A 21738-nucleotide genomic window follows, 5' to 3' on the forward strand; every position below is an offset into this window, starting at 1 on the left:
TGCAAGCTTCTAAAGACCTCAGAGATCTAGTTTTGATACTATCTTGCCTATCACTTCACCTGCGTTGTCTGTTTATTAGAAGGTCAATACTATGTGACTTTTTAAAATACTAATTTGGAGAACAATAGATATTCATTTTAATTGAACGAAAAAGATTAGAAAGATTGTAGAAAGTAAAATTTTAAATGCAACTTGAAATTTAGAAATTCTGTAGTACCTTCAGTAATGCTAAACAATCTTCCCTAATTTTCAGGTTTCCAATTGTTTATGAAGGTATCATAAATTACAGCCAGCATCCTATCCCATTAGGATAAGGAACAGAAGTGATGATATTATTCCATCACTTTCGCCTCTAGCTTCCCCCACCAAGTAATAACCATTAGAATGAATTGTGTAATAAAGATTGCTAGTTTTGAATTTCTTCCCAATTACATCATGCCATCTGAACTGTTTTTAACCTGGCTATATTATGAATAAATATTTCCTGACACTTCTGAAAGATAGCAATTTGGGAATGACCCTTCTCTTCCAAAAGACATTGATAGTCATGTATCATCTTATTAGTCAGTGACCAAATGCAAGTTATTAGAAGACACCATTCTAAATATCTGACACAGAATATTGAATCTGGATCCATCCATTAATCTGAGATGCATGAACTTAATCTTAGATGCTTGATCTTACATGAGATTGATAATCTTAAATGGTTAAGATTCTTATTATGAAGAAGTATCATTCTATTTTCATAATAATTGCAATCCTATCATCCATGAAGAAGCAATGATAACTTGAAATACTAATTCATCTAACATCCAAAGAAATGATTCCAAATACCCTATAGCAGCTGGGGTCAGTCGAGTATGCAGTTGAGGAGTAGTGGAAGTGGTGGTAGTAGTGAGAGAACCATCAGCCCCACTTTTTTCCCAGTCAAACAGATCACTCTCTGTCACCCCAAAATTCTTCATACTGTTATCAAAAACGGACATAAGAAGCTATAAAAACAAAGAAAGGAATTATATTTAGTGTCAATTATTTCTTCAAACAACTTTTTGAAAATTCTGTTCTAACATTGTCTGAAAGTAGACCTAAATTTATACCCAATCGTCATAGAATATTTATTATCAGATAACATTAAATATTACTATTATTCTTCTAAATAAAACATAGTCTCATCTATAAATTTCTTGACACTGCTTGTAAGAATTCTAGCTACTGCGTGTCCAGGTAATAGGAGAAGGATAGGAGATTTAAATATCCTGTGAACATCACGAATATAACAGGATCTTAAAATAATTTTCCTCCAAGAGAAAAATAACCTAAACTGAATTTATAAGAAAAATGTTATGTGCTACTATTTCACCCCTTTTCACTCTCTATCTGTCTATATATCTGCTTCAACTGGCAGCCAAGTCCAATGACATGTAAGAGAAGCAACCAAATACTAGGAAAGCAACTCACTTTGTTATAGTTCAGATTGACTTCTGATAATATACATTTTGTCTGGATTATTGATTATACTACTGAATCTACTGTGCCACAGACGTCCGGATGTGAATCCCTTGTTGTGAAATGGGGCCCTGGGAGACAGTTGGGCCTGCTGATAGTATACCTGGCTCCTCGCTATACATCAGCGGCCCTGCCTGAACTCCTCGAGCTGATCGCATTGGTGGCAGTTGAGACCCCCAAACTTTTAGTTATGGGGGATTTTAACCTGCCATCGATGGGAGAAGCATCAGAGGGGGTTCGGGAGTTCATGGCTTCCATGACAGCCATGGACCTGACTCAATTGATTCAGGGCCCGACACACGAGGGAGGTCACACCCTGGACCTCGTTTTTGTCTCTGGCCAGTGGTTGAGTGATCTGGGAGGAGGGGATTTAACCATCACTCCCCTGTCATGGTCAGATCACTCACTCCTTCGTCTTGACTTCCCTGGTGCTACCTCCCGCTGCGGGGAGGCGGAACCGGAAAGCATTAGATGGTTCCGCCCCAGGCGCCTGATGGAACCGGATAGGTTCCAGACAGAGCTTGGGCCACCATCTGTAACCCTGACCCGTCCCCGGGTAGAGGACCTGGTGGTCGCGTGGAACAATGAGACTACCGGGGCCTTGAACCGGGTGGCGCCTTTGCGGCCTCTCCGGCGGCAACGATCCACCCTGGCCCCTTGGTTTACCGAGGAGCTAAGGGTGATGAAATGCCGCAAGAGACGCCTAGAGAGTCGTTGGAGATCCTCCCGTTCCGAATTTGATCGAACACAGGCACGAGCCCATTTAAGGAGGTACCTTGTGGCATTGAGAGTGGCCAAACGCCAATACTGCGCCACTCTCATTGCATCCGCGGAGAACTGCCCTGCTGCCCTGTTTCGGGTGTCCCGCTCCCTCTTATTTCAGAGGCCGCGGGAGGCCCCTCTACAGGGCAGAGCAGAGGAATTTGGGAAATATCTGCAGGATAAAATCGCTCAAATCCGGAGGGATTGGGTCCCTGTCAGTGGTCCAACAGAGACGTCCGTGGCGAGTCTTGTGGATTCGACCTGGGAGGAGTTTGACTTGGTTGCCATCGAGGATTTGGACAGAATGCGTGGACGACTGCGACCCACCACATGTTTATTGGACCCGTGCCCCTCCTGGCTTGTACTGGCATCCTGGGAGGTTACACGAGACTGGCTCCTGGGCCTAGTGAACGCTTCGTTGGGCGAGGGGTCTCTCCCGGCCGCCTTGAAAGAGGCGGTGGTGAGGCCCTTGCTCAAGAAGCCTTCCCTGGACCCTTTGGAGCTGGCCAATTATCGTCCTGTCTCCAACCTTCCCTTTCTCGCGAAGGTTGTAGAGAGTGTGGTGGCTTAGGATCTCCAACGACTCTCTAGACGTCTCTTGCGGCATTTCATCACCCTTAGTTCCTCGGTAAACCAAGGAGCCAGGGTGGATCATTGCCGCCGGAGAGGCCGCAAAGGCGCCACCCGGTTCAAGGCCCCGGTAGTCGCATTATTCCACGCGACCACCAGGTCCTCTACCCGGGGGCGGGTCAAGGTTACAGGAGGTGGCCCAAGCTCCGTCTGGAACCTATCAGGTTCCATCAGGCGCCTGGGGCGGAACCATCTGGTACTTTCCGGTTCCGCCTCCCCGCAGCGGGAGGTAGCACCAGGGAAGTCAAGACGAAGGAGTGAGTGATCTGACCATGACAGGGGAGTGATGGTTAAGTCCCCTCCTCCCAGATCACTCAGCCACTGGCCAGAGACAAAAACAAGGTCCAGAGTGTGTCCTCCCTCATGTGTCGGGCCCTGAATCATTTGAGTCAGGTCCATGGCTGTCATGGAAGCCATGAACTCCCGAACCCCCTCTGATGCTTCTCCCATCGATGGCAGGTTAAAATCCCCCATCACTAAAAGTTTGGGGGTCTCAACCGTCACCGATGCGATCAGCTCGAGGAGTTCGGGCAGGGCCGCTGATGTATAGCGAGGAGCCAGGTATACTATCAGCAGGCCCAACTGTCTCCCAGGGCCCCATTTCACAACAAGGGATTCACATCCGGACGTCTGTGGCACAGTAGACTCCCTCGGCTCTAAGTCCTCCCGAATAATTACTGCCACCCCACCGCCCCTTCCCTGGGCCCGGGGCTGGTGAAATGCTCGGTAGCCTGGTGGGCACATTTCCACGAGGGGAAGACCTCCCTCGTGGCCCAACCAGGTCTCCGTTATTCCCGCGAGGTCCGGCTCCCCCTCTAAAATTAGATCGTGAATGAGGGGGGCCTTGTTAACAACGGACCTCGCATTGCATAACAACAGCCTCAGGCCTTGGGTCTGTAACTCTTGACCACCTAGAACGCGGGGGTTGGTACAAGCGACCGGGTGTAACCAGCAACCACGGTCTCCCAACCGACTGTAAGTTCTTAATCTGTCCTCGTATCTGCCCCTCCCTGCGACCGTTGGAATTAAAGAGCCCTGTATAGGAATGATATCCTCCCCCTCCTCCTCCCTTCCGCTCCTTCTGCTCGCGACCACACCTGGAGGCCCGGCTCTCACATCGCTCCTGATCTGACCCACCCACCCCACAACCCCTGAGCCCCCACCCCTACAAATTTTTAAAAAACAACTAACTAAAACCCCCCTAAGTCTCCGCTTCCTCCGCTTCCAATAAAAATGATTATCTAGACCCGCGCCAGTCCGGCTTCCGCCCCGGTCACAGCACGGAGACGGCCTTGGTCGCGTTGGTGGATGATCTCTGGAGGGCCAGAGATAGAGGTTGCTCCTCTATCCTGGTCCTATTAGACCTCTCGGCGGCTTTTGACACCATCGACCATGGTATCCTGCTGCGCCGGCTGGAGGGGTTAGGGTTCCGGGGCACCGTTCTGCGGTGGTTCGGCTCCTACCTTTCTGCCCGGACGCAGCATGTGTTGGCAGGGGAGGAGAGGTCGACCCTACGCCCCCTTACTTGTGGGGTGCCACAGGGGTCGGTCCTCTCGCCACTCCTGTTCAACACATATATGAAGCCGCTGGGTGAGATCATCCGTGGTTTCGGGGTGGGATACCATCTGTACGCTGATGATACTCAGCTGTACTTTTCCACCCCGAACCACCCCAACGAGGCCGTCGAAGTGATGTCCCGGTGTGTGGAAGCCGTACGGGTCTGGATGGATGACAACCGACTCAAACTCAACCCCTCCAAGACGGAGTGGCTGTGGGTACCGGCTCCCCGGTTCAGCCAATTAATTCCATCATTGGCCATCGGGGGCATTCAACTCGCCCCCGTGGAGCGGGCGCGCAATTTGGGCGTCCTCCTGGATGCCCGGCTGTCCATGGAGGACCATGTGACAGCCGTGGCAAGGGGGGCGTTCCACCAGGTTCGCCTGGTGCGCCAATTGCGCCCCCTACTGGACCGGGACGCCTTACGCACGGTCACTCATGCGCTGGTGACGTCTCGCTTGGACTACTGTAACGCTCTCTACATGGGGCTTCCCTTGAAATGCACCCGGAGGCTACAGTTGGTCCAGAACGCAGCCGCGCGGGTAATTATGGGGAGTACTAGGTACTCCCATGTGACACCATTCCTGCGCGAGCTGCACTGGCTTCCTGTGGTCTATCGGGTGCGTTTCAAGGTTTTGATAACGATCTTCAAAGCGCTCCATGGCTCAGGACCTAGTTACCTGCGGGATCGTATTCTGCACCATACATCCCTGCGACCAATCCGCTCGCACAGAGAGGGTCTCCTCCAGGTGCCGTCCACCAGGCAGTGCCGGGGGGCGGCGCCTAGGAGTAGAGCCTTCTCTGTGGCGGGCCCAGCCCTGTGGAATGACCTCCCCCCGGATATTAGGAATACCTCTGACCTCCGCTCCTTTCGTATAAAGCTCAAGACCCACCTATTTCAAGTTGCTGGCCTGGCTCTACTCTGATCTAATTTTATCGCTCCTGACGGGTTTTTTATCTGGGATATTTTAATTGCATCCAATTTACTTAGGGGTTTTTAAACATTGTGTTTTTACTTGTTTTTATCTACCAATTCACCTCCTCCTAGTATATGTTTTGTATATGTCTCGGTATATGTTTTTGGTATATGTATGTTTGTCTGTATATTTATTTCCTATGTTTTGTTGTACGCCGCCCCGAGTCCTTCGGGAGAGGGTGCGGCTAAGAAATAAATATTTATTATTATTATTATTATTATTATTATTATTATTATTATTATTATTATAGATTTATACTTTGATTTTGAGGTGGAAGACCTCTCAAAGCAAAAAAAGATTAAAATATTAAATAGAAATATAAAAATAGAAAGCCAATATTCAAGTTAAAATATAGCCAACAAGGAATACACTTTTAATATAACATGAATTGAACATGGTTTTAACAAAATGTAGATTGGAACATAGAAAATCCTCAAAGCAAGCAATGAAGGCTTACACAGTCAATATAACTAAAGGAAAGGAAGGAAAGAAGATTTGCAAGTCATAGCACAGAAGTCATACCTGGTAGTCAGGTTTAGTAAAATAGTCTAAAGAAGAAATGTGCTCTAGAAAGATGTTAAACTCTTGAGGAAGATGTTTCAGCATCAGACGGTGATCATACCTCTCTTTTATAGACCCTACTTGCTCCTGGAAGCAGACAAGGATTAAGTCATTCACCATATGAAATTCTAATCAAAAAAACTTATCATGTATGCTACTAAATAACAAATTATCAGATATCTTAAATTAAGTCTCACTATATATCCTCTAGATATCTCAATTGCTATATTTCTGAACAAACCTTGTCTTTAATTTTCCTCCAGGGCAGTTGTCCAACAACAAACTCCACCAACATGTAAAACAAAGACCAAAGATCATCATGACGGCCCATCTCCTATAGAAAAAAATAAAACTGCATGTTGATCTTCTGTATTTTGCACTTCTATCTAATATAATCCAATGTCAAAATACCAAACTGAATTGACAGAAATATTGCTTATTTGAATATGTGACTAATGATACACATAAATAAAATTTTAATGCCACTTCCAATAATAGTAACAAGCTATGCAAGGAGGGAATTCATCAGGTCTGAGAAGAAAAACAAGAAAGTTATCTCTGTGGTTCTTTGAATAAACCTGTTTATTTCTTTTAGTACAGGACGATGGATCAAGAAATGAAAGAAAAGAAAAGCCTAATTGAAATGAGACTGGATCAGAATCATGTACCTCACAACTGATAGACTGAATTGTTAATCCCATCTGCTTAGACCCAGATAATATTGAGACATTGGTACAATGGAGGTACTAGAAGAAATTTTGTAGATTTCAAGAGAATTCACTAAAACAGGTTCCCCTTTAAATACCATTTTTGGGCACAGACCCCCAAGGCTTAAGATTTAAATCATAACATTTATGCAAGCCTTCATGGTCCCCCTGTGATCACATCATGGCCCCCCAGGGATCCACGCACCACAGGATGAGAATCACTGCTCTACTGGACCTCCAGTATATTTCCCAACACCGATGCTGAGTTCAGAGTATCCTGACCAATCTCTTTTTTATTTTTTAAATTTATTTTTAATGTTAATGTATGTATCTATTTATAAACACACAAACACACATTGCAAAATATATTCAGATCATGCACCCTTAACCAGCAAAGATCCATCTAAACATGTTAATGAACTATGGACTTCAACATAAAATATGGCAATAGTCAGACAAGTTCAGGACATGTCAGTTATGTTTCAGTTTTTATATAGCATCCTTAAAAATACAGAAAAGGGAGGAATTATGACAGACACTTGATGCATAGTTTTCAGTTTTCAATATTCAGGTTAATGTAAATGGTCATACTCACTCTATTTCTGTGAGCATTGACTGATGCATACCGCACAGTACCTCTAAAACCGGCAACGGCTCGGGGCTATTTATGTAAGAAGAGAAAGAAAAACAAGAGTCCATTTTCCAGAGTAAGTCTGTAAATATCAACAATTTATAAAAAAGCTGATACAAACAATTTTGATCATCAACTTTGGAGTTTTCCCTCTGCTGATAATGCACTTCTTTAACATACTGTAATGATTCTGCTACAAGATAGTCCTTAACATACGACCATAATGGAGCCTGCGCATTACAATTATATGTTGCAATGATTGTAAAATGTTACCACCTTTTGGGGGGCATTTGTTAAGTGAACACAGGATTTGTAAAGCACCCATGGTGGTCATTAAATAAATACTGTGGTCATTAAGCAAACACCACAATCATTAACGGAACTAATGGTTCATTGTAGGCATGGATTTGTCAAAACTCAGAAGTGCCATTTTTAGCAAAAACACCATAAAACACAGATGAACATGGTACACTGCAAAAGGCAATAAATGCATTCATGTTGCCGATTGCCCAAAGTCCAGTCATACGACCATCAGAACTTTAATTTTGGTTTTAAGTCTCCTTTTTCAAATTCAGATGAAACTCGAAAAATTAGAATATCGTGCAAAAGTTCATTTATTTCAGTAATGCAACTTAAAAGGTGAAACTAATATATGAGATAAGACTCATTACATGCAAAGCAAGGGAGTTCAAGCCGTGATTTGTCATAATTGTGATGATTATGGCGTACAGCTCATGAAAACCCCGAATCCACCATCTCAGAAAATTAGAATATTACATGCAATCAATAAAACAAGGATTGTGCATAGAACAATATCGGACCTCTGAAAAGTATAAGCATGCATATCTACTCAGTACTTGGTTTGGGCCCCTTTTGCAGCAATTACTGCCTCAATGCGGCATGGAATGGAAGCTATCAGCCTGTGGCATTGCTGCGGTGTTATGGAAGACCAGGATGCTTCAATAGCAGCCTTCAGCTCTTCTGCATTGTTCGGCCTCATGTCTCTCATCTTTCTCCAGAAGCTTTATAGGAGGGTGAAACAGCCCCCCCGCCCCCTCCGGAGGCCCTCCAGAGGCTTCATGAGCTTCCCTGAAGCCTCCAGAGTGCAAAAAACCAGCCCCATGGGCAAACCGGAAGTTCGGGAACGGACTTCCGGTTTGCTCGGAGGTTCGTTTTGACTGTTCCGGAGGCTTCAGGGAAGCATCCTGAAGGTCCCTGAAGCCTCCGCAGGGCTTCCGGAGGGGTGGGGGAGGCTGCTTTCGCCCTCCCCAGGCTCCTATAAAGCCTCTGGAGCCTGGGGAGGGCCAAAAAAGCATGCAAAAAATGGGGGGTCACGCCTATAGTGTGCGCACACACACTGGGGGGTTACGCATTATGGGTGCGGCATGCCCGCACACGACCCCCCTGCGGTCCCCCCACTTATGGCACGCGAGCCAAAAAAGGTTCGCCATCGCTGCTCTATGGGATTCAAGTCAGGCGAGTTTGCTGGCCAATCAAGCACAGTAATCCAACAGTCATTGAACCAGGTTTTGGTGCTTTTGGCAGTGTGGGCAGCTGGAAAATGAAGTCAGCATCCGCATAAATCTCACCTGCAGAAGGAAGCATGAAGTGCTCCAAAATCTCCCGGTAGACGGCTGCATTGACCCTGGTCTTAATGAAGCACAGTGGTCCAAAGTCCTCTTTTCTGAGGAGAGCAACTTTTGCATCTCATTTGGACACCAATGACCCAGAGTATGGAGGAAGAATGGAGAGGCCAATCAAGCACAGTAATCCCACGGTCATTGAACCAGTTTTTGGTGCTTTTGGCAAAAGTTGCTCCCATCAGAAAAGAGGACTTTGGACCACTGAGCAACAGGACTTTGGACCACTGTGCTTCATTAAGACCAGGGTCAACGCAGCCGTCTACCAGGAGATTTTGGGGCACTTCATGCTTCCTTCCGCAGACAAGCTTTATGGGGATGCTGACTTCATTTTCCAGCTGCCCACACTGCCAAAAGCACCAAAACCTGGTTCAATGATTGTGGGATTACTGTGCTTGATTGGCCAGGAAACTCGCCTGACCTGAACCCCATAGAGAATCTATGGGGCATTGCCAAGAGAAAGATGAGAGACACGAGACCGAACAATGCAGAAGAGCTGAAGGCTGCTATTGAAGCATCCTGGTCTTCTATAACACCTCAGCAGTGCCATAGGCTGATAGCTTCCATTCCATGCCGCATTGAGGCAGTAATTGCTGCAAAAGGGGCCAAACCAAGTACTGAGTAGATATGCATGCTTATACTTTTCAGAGGTCCGATATTGTTCTATGCACAATCCTTGTTTTATTGATTGCATGTAATATTCTAATTTTCTGAGATGGTGGATTCGGGGTTTTCATGAGCTGTATGCCATAATCATCACAATTATGACAAATCACGGCTTGAACTCCCTTGCTTTGCATGTAATGAGTCTTATCTCATATATTAGTTTCACCTTTTAAGTTGCATTACTGAAATAAATGAACTTTTGCACGATATTCTAATTTTTCGAGTTTCATCTGTATAGGTTGGATTTAAGAAGACAACCATACATATCTTGATCACATTTTAAACAACTTACAAAAAAAATTACTTAATCAGATGTTATTTTACTGTTTTGCCATTTTTCTTTTTTTACAAAGCAGAGTCAAGCATTATGGCATCTTGTGTATCAAATCTATTACCAGGAGATCAACAGGGTGAGGGTCTGATACAGAGGTGACAAAAACCCTCAACAGAATAGCTCTCAGGTGGTCTCTCCCTGTCTGCCAATTCCATGGGGCTTCTATGTTTACTGAGGAGTTCTGGGAGATGGAGCTCCAAAACGGACATCTAAAATGACCCTGGCAAAGTGAATCCAAATGGGCATGCATAAGAGGTCAAATTTAGGCCTACACAATGGTATACAACAGTGTTTCTCAACCTAGACATTTTTAGAATATGGACTTCAACTCCCAGGGTTAGGAATTCTGGGAGTTGAAACCTATACACCTCAGAGTTGGTCTCAAGGTTGATAAACACTGGAATACAATATTTATCAATTCTGAAAATAAAAGTTTTGCACTGGCAGTTTTGCCAGCCACAGCCACAAATCACTTTTTTAACCAGGGTTACATTGAGCAGAGTAGTTTGCTTATGTTTGAAAAGTACACACAATACACATCAAAATTTCCAGAGTTACAAAGGTAAATAAAATAAAAGCACAATATTGCAAAATTATGTCTATATTGTTTCATTCTAATCAAAAGCTTGCTATAATTGTTTGAAGATTTGGCAGACAAAATCTGATACTCTGATAATCTGATATTACATGTTTCTAATAGCAACAACACTTAAGACTTATATACTACTTCACAGTGCTTTACAGTCCTCTCTAAGCAGTTTACAGTGTCAGCCTATTGCCCCCAACAATCTGGGTTCTCATTTTACTGACCTCGGAAGGATGGAATGCTGAGTCAACCTTGAGCCGGTGAGACTCGAACTGCTGAACTGCTGGCAACTGGCAATCAGCAAAAGTAGCCTGCAATACTGCATTCTAACCACTGCACCAACACAGCTCAACTTAACATCTTAAAATGTAAACTGGGCTTCCAGCTGAGTATCCATTGCACCACAGACTCCAGAACAGTCTGGCAATTTTTTTTCAAACTGTTTGACACTTCCACCCACAAAACCTTAATGGATGGGAGTCAGAATTATGGAGGCTCACTGTGGGCACTTTTAATATTTTTTTAAAAAAATTTAAGAATACTATATTAGGAACATTATTATTAACACTTCTTTAAAAATTTTAATTATTGATAACACTATATATTAACAAAACAGTAATACTGTATAATCTAATATAGCAAATCTTGAGTTGCATCAACTTTTCAATTCATAACTGGAATTAATACTTGTATTAAATTTTAAAAAGCAGCATACTCCAACGGTCCAAAAGAACTAGGCAGAGCAGATAGTCAGATCACGTGTGGCTAGCCTCATACTGCAAAGAACCCTATCCATTTCCTTGATATCCACAAACAGAAATGAATGCCAGAACCTTGTAAGATCCGTACCAATTTTGCTTTAAAATCCCATATAATAAAAATACAGGTATTTGTATTTATCATGTGAAATCTGTTTCTCCTTCTAAACATAGTATTCAGAAGCTAAGGTTTGACAATATTTCAGGATGAAATTAGAGTATGGTTACTTTTTTTTTACAGTATTGCCAAAATTATATACTATAAACTTGATTTTTTTCAAAACCATCCTGAAAAATGTATTCATTAAATAATTCACATTGTTAATCACATTATCACACTGAATTAAATATTATTTATTTTGAAACTTTGATTAAAATTTCTTACTGGTCTGACATCCCCACATGAGTTTGTAAACTGACGTGCCAAGCCGAAATCCAGCATATAACACTTCCTCCAAGTACTAGGAAAGCGTCCCATAGCAAAATTAGACTAAAAAGAAAAAAAAAGTTTAGAATGTAGAGATGAAACAATATAACATCAGCTTTCATTTCATATATTTCAGTTGTACCTATTTAGAAAAATAGTAGGTGAATTGATTTTTTGAAATCACAAATTATTATTGATGCTTCTGTATTAATATGATGCATATGCTCAGTTGAAAATATGGTTTTTTTAAAAATGCAATTATTCCAATACCACAATTCTATTGTTGTTTAGAAGGAAAGTATACAGCCGGGATCGCTGATTAGAAAGAATAGTTAGTCCTCTATTATACAGATAAAATTGTGTAATATTAAATCTAGAATTTCCTCTCAGCTTGAGAGTGATCTATTGAAAGGGTTACAACATTTATCTATCCCCCATGGGATCCCCATGGGATCCAAAGACAAAGGCTAGAAAGAATTCTCAGTTACTTCAGTGGGAGGACATATCTCCTTTTCCAGTTTCAAAATGACAAGCCAGAAATCATTAAGTAGAATAACTTTTTTAGAAAGGTTGAAAATAAAGGAGAGCTATGATAACCTACCATATAACTTGGGAGAGATCATAGAGAAGTTTTTTCTCTTCTCTCAGAATCTTTGTTCCCAATAGAGCAATCAGCAGAGAGGGAAGCGATACACATAGTACAATAATTTCATAGATTTTTGAGAAAACCCATGACCAGTTGGGTCATGCTTCAAGAGATATTTCCTTAGCAGATTCCTTAATACCTTCAACAATTACAGAACGTCTAATGTTCTGCTTTCATTGGAAAAGTTGAAAGGCATTCAGAGATGTATTTGCCTTGACAATAGCACATGCTGAACAGCACAGTCAACAATCGGCACAGAAAATGTTTTACCACATTTCTATTATGTCATAAACTGTTTTATGACATTTTTGTCATAAAATGATTTATAAAATTTGCCAAATTTCAATTCCATAGGAGTCTTGGGTCCTGGATTTTGGACACATTCTCTAAGTTAGCCTATTTGAGGTATCTTGGTTTAAAAATAGTTACCCTACGATGCATCACTTCACCCGGTTAAAGGGTGCAGGAACAAGAGTTTTAATATAGACTGAATCAAAGCTTGAATACAATTGTTCCCCTCATAAATTTCTCAGTTCCATCACAGCTAATTAGAAATATACATCAACATGATTTCTCCAACTGCTCCAATGTAAGCAGATAAGTTATCTAAATTAGTAATTAGAATTATGAAAAGTTGCCTTGGAGCTTTTTCAGAAAGATTTTCAATGAAGAAAAGATAGTAATAGAAGCAGCAGGCAAAACAGCAGTAAACAAACTGGCAATCTATACCATGGAAAGGCTCTACATGAACACCCCCAACATAGTTGTTCCTGCTGACACGCAGAGCTCCTTTTTTTATTTCCTATTTTATAACGTTAAACTGTTGGACTTTGACCAGCATCAGTCTTGTCAAGGATATAGCTATAACTTAGAAGACAATTTGGGAATGTGTCCAGCTGTCCTTGAACACTTCTTGATGATGAAAGTTCATGTCCTGACTCTTGGCCCGCTTATCCAGCACATTGCAATAGTCCAATTGTGAGATGACCAGAACTTGAGTGATTGAGCATAGGGGTTCCTGATCCATGAACTGCCACAGCTGGCACACAACACAAAGTTGCACAAAGACTCTTCTAGCCACAACTGCCATCTGCTCATCAAACAGTGCAGGACACCCCCCCCACCCCAGTTGCACAATGGGTCTGTCTGGGGCAGTGTGATCCCATCCAAAACTAAAGATGTTAAGGTCCCAGAAGCTGCAGCTCTATACACCCAAAGCCACTCAGTCTCGCAGACCAGGGGTTGGGGACCCCTGCCTAATGGCTCTGTTGTCATGTGCTTTGTGCCAAACTTTCTATAATAGGGTTTTAGAATTGGGACAAGGGAGAGGATAACCCCCTGCCTAGTAAAATAACAAATTTACAATCTTAATCATGAAAATTGTGTCTAGGCACAAAAAGATAATGTTTAGCCGGATCATAAAGAAATATTGGTATTTCAGGACCTTGCTCACAGATCTCATATTGCATACAGCCCCAAAAAGTTTGTGCTGTCTTGGGCTTTTCTCTGTATAGGGTTTATAGATTTGCACCCTGTTCCCTGACACTGATGATTATGATCAGCTGGACCCGTAGGGAGAAACATATGTTCCTTCTCCTGAATAGACAGCCACAATTTGATTCACATTCAGATCTTGGCACTTCAGACATCTTATGGATATTCAATTCAGGAAAGGGTTAGGGTAGGCCATCAATAGAGAGGAAGGGAATCTAGCCACGGTACTGACCATCTGGCCTGAAGGCTGCCAAGAGTCATGAAACCTGTTGAATTGTTTTTACTAGATAAGGTATCTTTCTGTGTCCAGAATGGCACAGAGATGGTACTATTAGAAAGATGTTCTTATTTTCATTGATTAAAACGATCAGGTTCTCAAGGATCTGCTCTATGATCTTAATGTCCTTTCTTCCCTGTTCAATAGGGATTAGATGAACACATCATTTAAATAAGAGAATATGTATATACCCCAGGATCTGAGAAAGGCTACAAGTATCATTTTGTACATGAATACCATACAAGAGGACAACAGGACAAATGGGAGGGTCTTAAATTGGTACCAAGTGCCTTGCTCTTATACACCACCAGATTACCTTTGCTTAGCCTTTCCTAACTGTTGGCATGTTCTCAGATTCTGCCATCTAGCCTCTCATTATCTGTATCAGAATCTTCTCCGGGTGTTTCTTGAATGGCTGCCTCCTGCCTCTTCAGATTGTCAATCCATTAGATTGTTGTTCTTCTAACTCAGAAGATTCAGACAAGATCATAATAATATGCTGCAAAGATAATTCATGGGCTTCAAGACCAGAACTTTCTTTTGGTCTTATGTCTCTCCATATAGGTTTTCTCCCTTGAACTGGCCCAATATTAGACTCTAAATCCAAAATGATCCTATGTTCTGGTGACCATGTTAGCTGCCATGCCTCTGATTGTAAACCGGGCATTGTTCTGATCAACACCCACCATAACAGCACATTTGTTCATCCCTGACTATGCTCTTTAGGAGCTAGACAGTTGAACCATTAGTTGTCTGGTCCAAATATTAAGGGAGTGCATTGTGGCTAGGGCTGTTTTCTGCACTGCAGATCTCTATTTTCCTGTCCCTTGGTGTTTGCAAGTACATCCCCATCTTAAATTTCTATGTTCCCATGAAAGTAGGTAGTGCAGAGGTTGAACAGATCTAGGACAGAGTTCAGCAGACAGAAAGGAGCCATTCTTCACATCATGCCTCGTCCCCTTCTGCCTTAAAGACTTCGTTGAGACAGATTTACTAGCTACAGGGAACGTCTCTGTTGCTCATAGACTCACTGGATTCTATGTTGCCAGAGTATTCTGGTTTGTTGAGATCTGGAACCTGCAGACTTTTTTGAGAAGCTGAGGAAGTCTGTTTTTTAAAAGCCTGGTGGATTTGGAGACTGACTGGGCATCTTCCTATTCCAGGGATAGCTCTCTTCTTCTGTATCTGACTTGTCCTGCAGGAAATTCTCTGATTCATGTGCAAAAGCAAGTGAGACTGGCTGCCCATCTTTCCCTTGATGGTACAGCTCTTCTTTTTGTGATAAAAGTCTAGGCACTGACTTCTGGGTAAGGGTCTGCAGATGTTGTTTCAAAGGAGAAAGGGGAGGAAGGAAATAGAACAGTGCTGTTTCACCGCTCAATCCAGTTGGGAATCACAAAATGGGCTTTCCAGAGGGGTGAGTGGTCATTAGCATGGGCCTAATCCAGAAAGGTTAATTTGGCCTCTGACAATCTTCAGGGAGCAGAAGGCCATGGGAGCTTCAGAAATGTTACCTGGCAAACTCAGCAGAGACAGCAGCGGTTGAGAGAGCTGCTCCCTCAGTAAATGGGACAAATCACTCTGTAAGCTTCAATCATCTTTTGTACAAGGGTGATCTGGCTCCCTGGAGGAGTGGTAACAGACCCTCCTGTTGTTGTAGGTTTTATGACCAGTGATTCCACAGCTGCAGTGTTAGCTGGCATCTCTGGGGAAGAGAACAAGTTGATACCTATATAGAGACCAGCCAATCAAGAGACGCTGTTCATGAGTTTGTTTATCATGTTATCAGGTGTTTAAGAATGAAATAATGAAAAGAATGAGAAGAATGAAGCTAAAAAATAATAATGGAAGATCTCTAGAATGAGAAAGTACTTGGAAGAATCGATGAGCTTGCACACTCTTCAGGGTAAGACAAGGTCAAATGTGGGAGAGGTGATATCTCTTTATACAGGAAGGTATATCAGAAATAATTTCTAGCCCTATCCCTGAGTCAAGTGGGAGTGAGACATCCTCTGCAGAATTTGCTGACTTCACTGAAGAAAAGTGTTAATATAGTCTCTGTAGTTGGGGCAATCATCTTTAGCTTTTTTATATTAAGAACATGTTTTTAGACTCATAGCAATTATTAGATGAAATGTTTTAACTGAAAAGTGATAACATTGATAAACTGATAAACAATTAAATACTAGTTTTTAAAATAGGCGCAGATATCTTTGTAATTTCAGATCAGATTTATTTAGATCTAATAAGCTGCTGTGCTATGTAAACAATTGCAACTTTAGGTAAATTCTTGGTTTTGATATATGGAGAAACTTACTGGTTTAATATCTCTGTGTAAAAATCCCACCAAATGAATGCTCTCAATAGACTCCAGAATTTGCTTCCCAAGACGCAATGTCGTACTAATTGTGAAAGTCCCTCTAGTTTGGCTTCGACGCAAATCTGCCAAATTCCGCCCCTGAAAGAAACAAAAACACTAACATCCAGAATTTTTTTCCTCATCTTCTTTTGGTAATCAACATTTATCAGGTAAACTGACTGCGTATTAGAATTCTTTTTTTCCTGGCAAATGTAAGAAGGATAGCATTTCAATAGTTAAAATATCAAATGATTTTAGGAAACAAGTATATATTTTGCTTGCTCTTTGTTGTTATATTTTAAAGTCTTTCTAAAACATGAGAAGTCCTCTTCCTGTTCTGCCTTCAATATCTTTCTGTTAAACAATTTACGACTAAAACATGAGATTTGCAGATTCAAAATAAGAAAACAAAAATATGGAACATTTGAACTCCCATTCAGTCAGCACTTTGTAACATCTTTGGTAGAAATAGCAGCTTCCAAAGGTTCCCTCTATATTCTTGGTTTTGGATTTTTTTTTTTTACCTTATAAAAAACTTCTACCTCAGAAATGTACTTAGAACATCTTGTATTCACTACATTTGAGATTTCTCTACAGATTTGTAATAATATTCCAGTCTGAGAATTGTGTAAGTCATTCCATCATTTACTCTCTTCCCTGTTAATGCTTCATTGTTGATTGCATGGTGTATTTCAAATGTTTGTCTTGCTGAAATCTTCAACTTATTTTCAGCCTTAGTTTCTTCACTGACTGTGTATAAGTATACATTCATTTCAAATTTAGAGAAAAGTGTTGTATTCAATTGCCCCTGAATAACTTAAAATAACTTGTCAACTTGCTGTTCACTTGCAGTTCACAAAGTTTTGCATTCAAGTATAGATGCCTTTTCCAGGGAAATTTACTTAGTATCAAAATGGTTCCTATTTTGGTATCAGTGAATGACCTTATCTTTTCTCTACCCATGAACAAATAAAATAAGTTACAGAAGCTCATTTTAATTGAACATTTCTTAGGTTCTGTTTTATTTTATTTAATTACTCATCTGCTACATGCTACATTTTTTAGGATATAGTGTCAAAAAAAGCATTCCCAGTGGATTTTACTACTGATTTTAAAAAATATATGCAAAAACATTGGCCAATGTAATCTGTATGTTCTCCTCAGCTACAAGTAATAGTAAAAGAACAACATCGCTATAAAGCAAATTCTCTTTAGAAATATAGTCTAATAAAAGTAGATGTAACTTGGTATTTTGGATTGGCTTAGTCCCTGCAAGAGGAAATTGTTTTTAAAAGACAAGAACAAGCAGAGGTTGGAAACACAATTTAAAGGGATTTAGGTATCGTGGCAGGAAATTCCTCACTAGTTTAATTATAAATGTGTATTTGTGATTGCCTACATCTACCATGGCAGTCATTATTTTTTAAAAACCATTCATGACAGCCTTTTAATGAAAGCACCCATGGCATATTCTCAAAATTTCAAAGTCCAAACAGGATCTCTATCCTTATGTTAGATCAAAGGAGAACTTAAGTGAAGAGCTTAGGAAGTGATTTGATTATGTGCCATCAAATGTGAAGGACCATATGGATAGATTTGTTTTTCCATGGCAGTCCCTAATTTGGTCTTTTAAGTCTTCCATGCCCCTCAAGTGAGTCTAGGTTGATTTGTTTGATGACAACTACATTATTCTTCTTAATATTTTCAACTTTGGTATTCCAGTCAACAATTACAATGAACTCATTATCTGATATTATATCATCAATCATTTGATATTTTCTCTCTATGGGGTTTTCTTAATAAAAATACAGGTAGCCCTCGACTTACGATCACAATTGAGACCAAAATTTGTTGTTAAGTGAGACATTTGTTAAGTGAGTTTTGCCCCATTTTACAACCTTTCTAGCCACAGTTGTTAAATAAATCCCTGCAGTTGATAATGTTAGTAACACGGTTGTTAAGTGAATCTATTCAAACCTTTAGGTAAATGGATTAAAGCTTCTCAACGTCTGAAGAGTATATAAATAATTCCACAGTTAACCAAATTACTGTTTTATTCTTTTTATAAATTAATAAAACTCATGAGTCTAAAATATAATGAAAATGCATAACAATATACAAGCAGTTCATAAATACATATTTTCAGCGATAAAGTGAAGAATCCTAATGTATTTAAAATGAATAATCTTACAGTAAATCAGGCATATTAGGTATATATCTGAGATTTCATTTGCAGCTTTTCTCACTTAAATAGAAAAACTTTTTTTATATGCAGGAAGACAAACCATAGTGAATGATATTAACAATTTACGGAGTTATAAAAGTAAAAAACTCACCTGCAATTGCATGACCACATAATTAAATCTGTCATTCCTTCCACAGCCTACAAATCGGCAAATATGATCTTTCCCTGAGAAGGAAACATTTTAGATTTGTTCATTTTTTTGCCACCAGCTTAAATCCAGAGAAACATAATAGCATATTTGTTCTTTACCAATCTTCCACAAAGATTATTATTATTTAAAGAGAAAGAAAGAATGAAAGATTTGACTTCCTGTATAATCTGGACTATAGATAAGGATAACAGTCCCCAAAATCAGGGGAATCTCTTTCTTACAGAAAATGCCTCTCCCTAGTATTCATTTCTACCTTTAACCTCAATCCTTAATGTCATGTCTTACCAGTTCAAGAAACTTCAAATCTACAGGATAAACTATCAGACCTAAAATTAATCTCTACCTGATAAAGCTGTCTAAATTTATATTTTTATTTCTATGTGAGGCTACAAACTGACACTTAGATAACTGATGAGGAAGCTGCGGGAAATTCTGTTTTTTATTACATAGGTTTAAAAAGTGCCCAAAGTCTCTGGGCACTTTACTTTATAAAAAGGCAGAATTATAATAGAACAAATGCCATGTGTTCAGAAAACCATAAAAAACAGCACATATCCTCACCAACTGCCCTACCTCCTAGGAAAATAATCAGGTTTTCAATGTCTTTTGGAACACCATCAAGGGGGGAGCCGTACAGATCTCTGAGGGGATCCTGTTCCAAAGGATGGCATAGAAGATATGCCCCTGGATTCTCACTAGATGGCATTATTCAATTGAAGGGACTTGAAAAATATTCATTCTGCTGGATCAGAAGTAACAGCACTCAAATAATCAGGCCATATGCCATGAAGGGCTTTATAGGTAGTAGCCGGACCTTGAACTGTACCAGAAGTCAACTGGTAACCACTGCAGCTTGCAGAGGAAGTGGTGTCACACAGGCATACCATGTCATATCCATTACTGCCTGTGCTGATGCAATCTAGACCAGCTGTAGCTTCCAAGTGGTTTTTCAAGGGCAGGTCCAAGTTGTGTGCATTGCAATATCCCATTCTTGAGGTGACTAGAGAGTAAGTCACCGTGATTACAATCCGTTCAAAAATGCCCATGTTCAAATAGCTTTCTGTTATTTGAAAATAGCAATGTATTATATGCAGAAGAGCTTTTACAAATTGTTCAAAAACTGCAATTGTTTCTGAATACGTTTGAAAGACTAAAAAAGTAATATTTTAACTGTACATACTGTATGCTATCCATTTGATTGGCTACTAGTCAAACGCCTTAACCTTTAACTTTTTAAATGCCTGAGGTCTGGGCTACCTGAAACATACCTTTCTCTGTATATTCCTACCCAAATCTACTACCTACTACTATTTACAGGGCCTTCTCAGTGTCCCACCAAACAAAGTGATGCAAAAATTACTAAGGAAAAAGAATTCAGCAGTGGCGAACAGACTAAGATATGGAAGACAATTTATTCATTGTTGCTCTTAAGATAATTTCTGACCTATTGTTTGGGCTTCTAAATTAAGCAGCTTGTTCTTACTTAAAATATTTTCATTTTATTTATCCTCCATAGATTTCTAGGTAGTTCCTATTTAATAACTATTAAAACATCAACAAATAACCAGTTTAAAAAATACTTAAGTCTTGAGATACTTTTTTTTAAAAAGCCACCAGATGAGATTACACACTAAAAGGCCTCCCTAAAAGGAAAGTCTTTACCAAGAGAAGAGGTTTCAGAGTTTTGATCTAGGCCCTCAAAAGACCCTCTTTCTAATCATGGGCAAATAGATTTCAGAGGTTATTGAGTCATACAGAAAGGATTCCAAAGATGATGTCAACAGGCTAGAATGGAAAAAAGCAAAAGACTCTAATCGCAATCCTAAAATATTAAGAAGTTTAAAGATTACTAGGATTTTAAACAGGAAACCAGCATAGCTACTCTAATTAGGATATCACATGTTTTGTATATCCCACCCACTAATAATTAGGATGCTGCTTTTGGATCAATTAAGATTTTTAATATTCTTAAAGGGTACCAAAGGTATTTTGGTATTTGCCTCTTGAAAAAGCATATTTGGGACAATCATGTCCTGGATGACGGAGAATATCCATAGACATTATTCAAGAGTACAGTACGCAGCATAAATCACATCTATAATCTAATTATATTAAAATTAATAAAAATGTCATACTGGCTAGATTTTGAATGTGCATGGAGGGGAAGGAAAAACCTGCAGCAGGAGGTAGGAGCTTGTAACAGAACCTGCCGGCTTCCCCACTGACTTTCTCACCTGATTGCAGGACACTTGGCAACTGATCATAAGTTCAAACAGGTTGCCAATTACTGAGATCACAATCACATGACTGTAGGAAACGGGACATTTTATGGCAGCCTCCAGAAATTGTGGGTGCTCCAACACTGGAGGTTTTTAAGAAGAGACTGGACAACTATTTGTCTGAAATGGTATAAGATTTCCTGCCTGAACAGGGAGTTTGACTGGAAGACCTCCAATGTTCCTTCCAACTCTGTTATTCTGAAGTGCTTTATAGACTCTTTCCAAGCGTCATAACATTGAACAATCGAGGACCACTTGCAATTCTGTACCGGTGTTGCTGAGAATAGATTTTTTTTCCCTATGCCATTTTCTCAACTAATACTATTTCCAAAATTATTGCTTACAGCATAATGAAAACATTTATTACAAACATAAATGTAAGCTGTTAGAGTGATGATATCAATTAAAAAAAATAGACGTAGGAGGAAACTATATTCCAATGCAATTTGAATTACACAAATATTGAAAAAAATTGAAGGATGCAAAGGTTTCTCATTATGAATATTTACTGCTGTGTATTCATTAACTCAAGAACACTGAATCTC

At 40.6% G+C, this 21738-nt stretch overlaps 1 protein-coding gene across 4 annotated transcripts in view; it reads right to left on the reverse strand.

Moving 5' to 3' along the window:
• TTBK2 (tau tubulin kinase 2) overlaps positions 1-21738 on the reverse strand; it is a 73718-nt gene that overhangs the window by 27018 nt on the left and 24962 nt on the right. For all 4 annotated transcript variants that reach the window (XM_081967617.1, XM_081967618.1, XM_081967619.1 and 1 more), the window contains exons 4-10: positions 18855-18928; positions 16477-16617; positions 11701-11805; positions 7296-7361; positions 6235-6327; positions 5955-6080; positions 835-992 (exon numbers count right to left, since the gene is read on the reverse strand). In XM_081967617.1, the coding sequence (XP_081823743.1) occupies positions 835-992; positions 5955-6080; positions 6235-6327; positions 7296-7361; positions 11701-11805; positions 16477-16617; positions 18855-18928 (763 nt within the window). The remainder of the gene's footprint in view (positions 1-834; positions 993-5954; positions 6081-6234; positions 6328-7295; positions 7362-11700; positions 11806-16476; positions 16618-18854; positions 18929-21738) is intronic.

Source organism: Natrix helvetica (genome assembly GCF_964273705.1).
Source record: "Natrix helvetica genome assembly, chromosome: 1".
Classification (NCBI taxonomy): Eukaryota; Metazoa; Chordata; class Lepidosauria; order Squamata; family Natricidae; genus Natrix; species Natrix helvetica.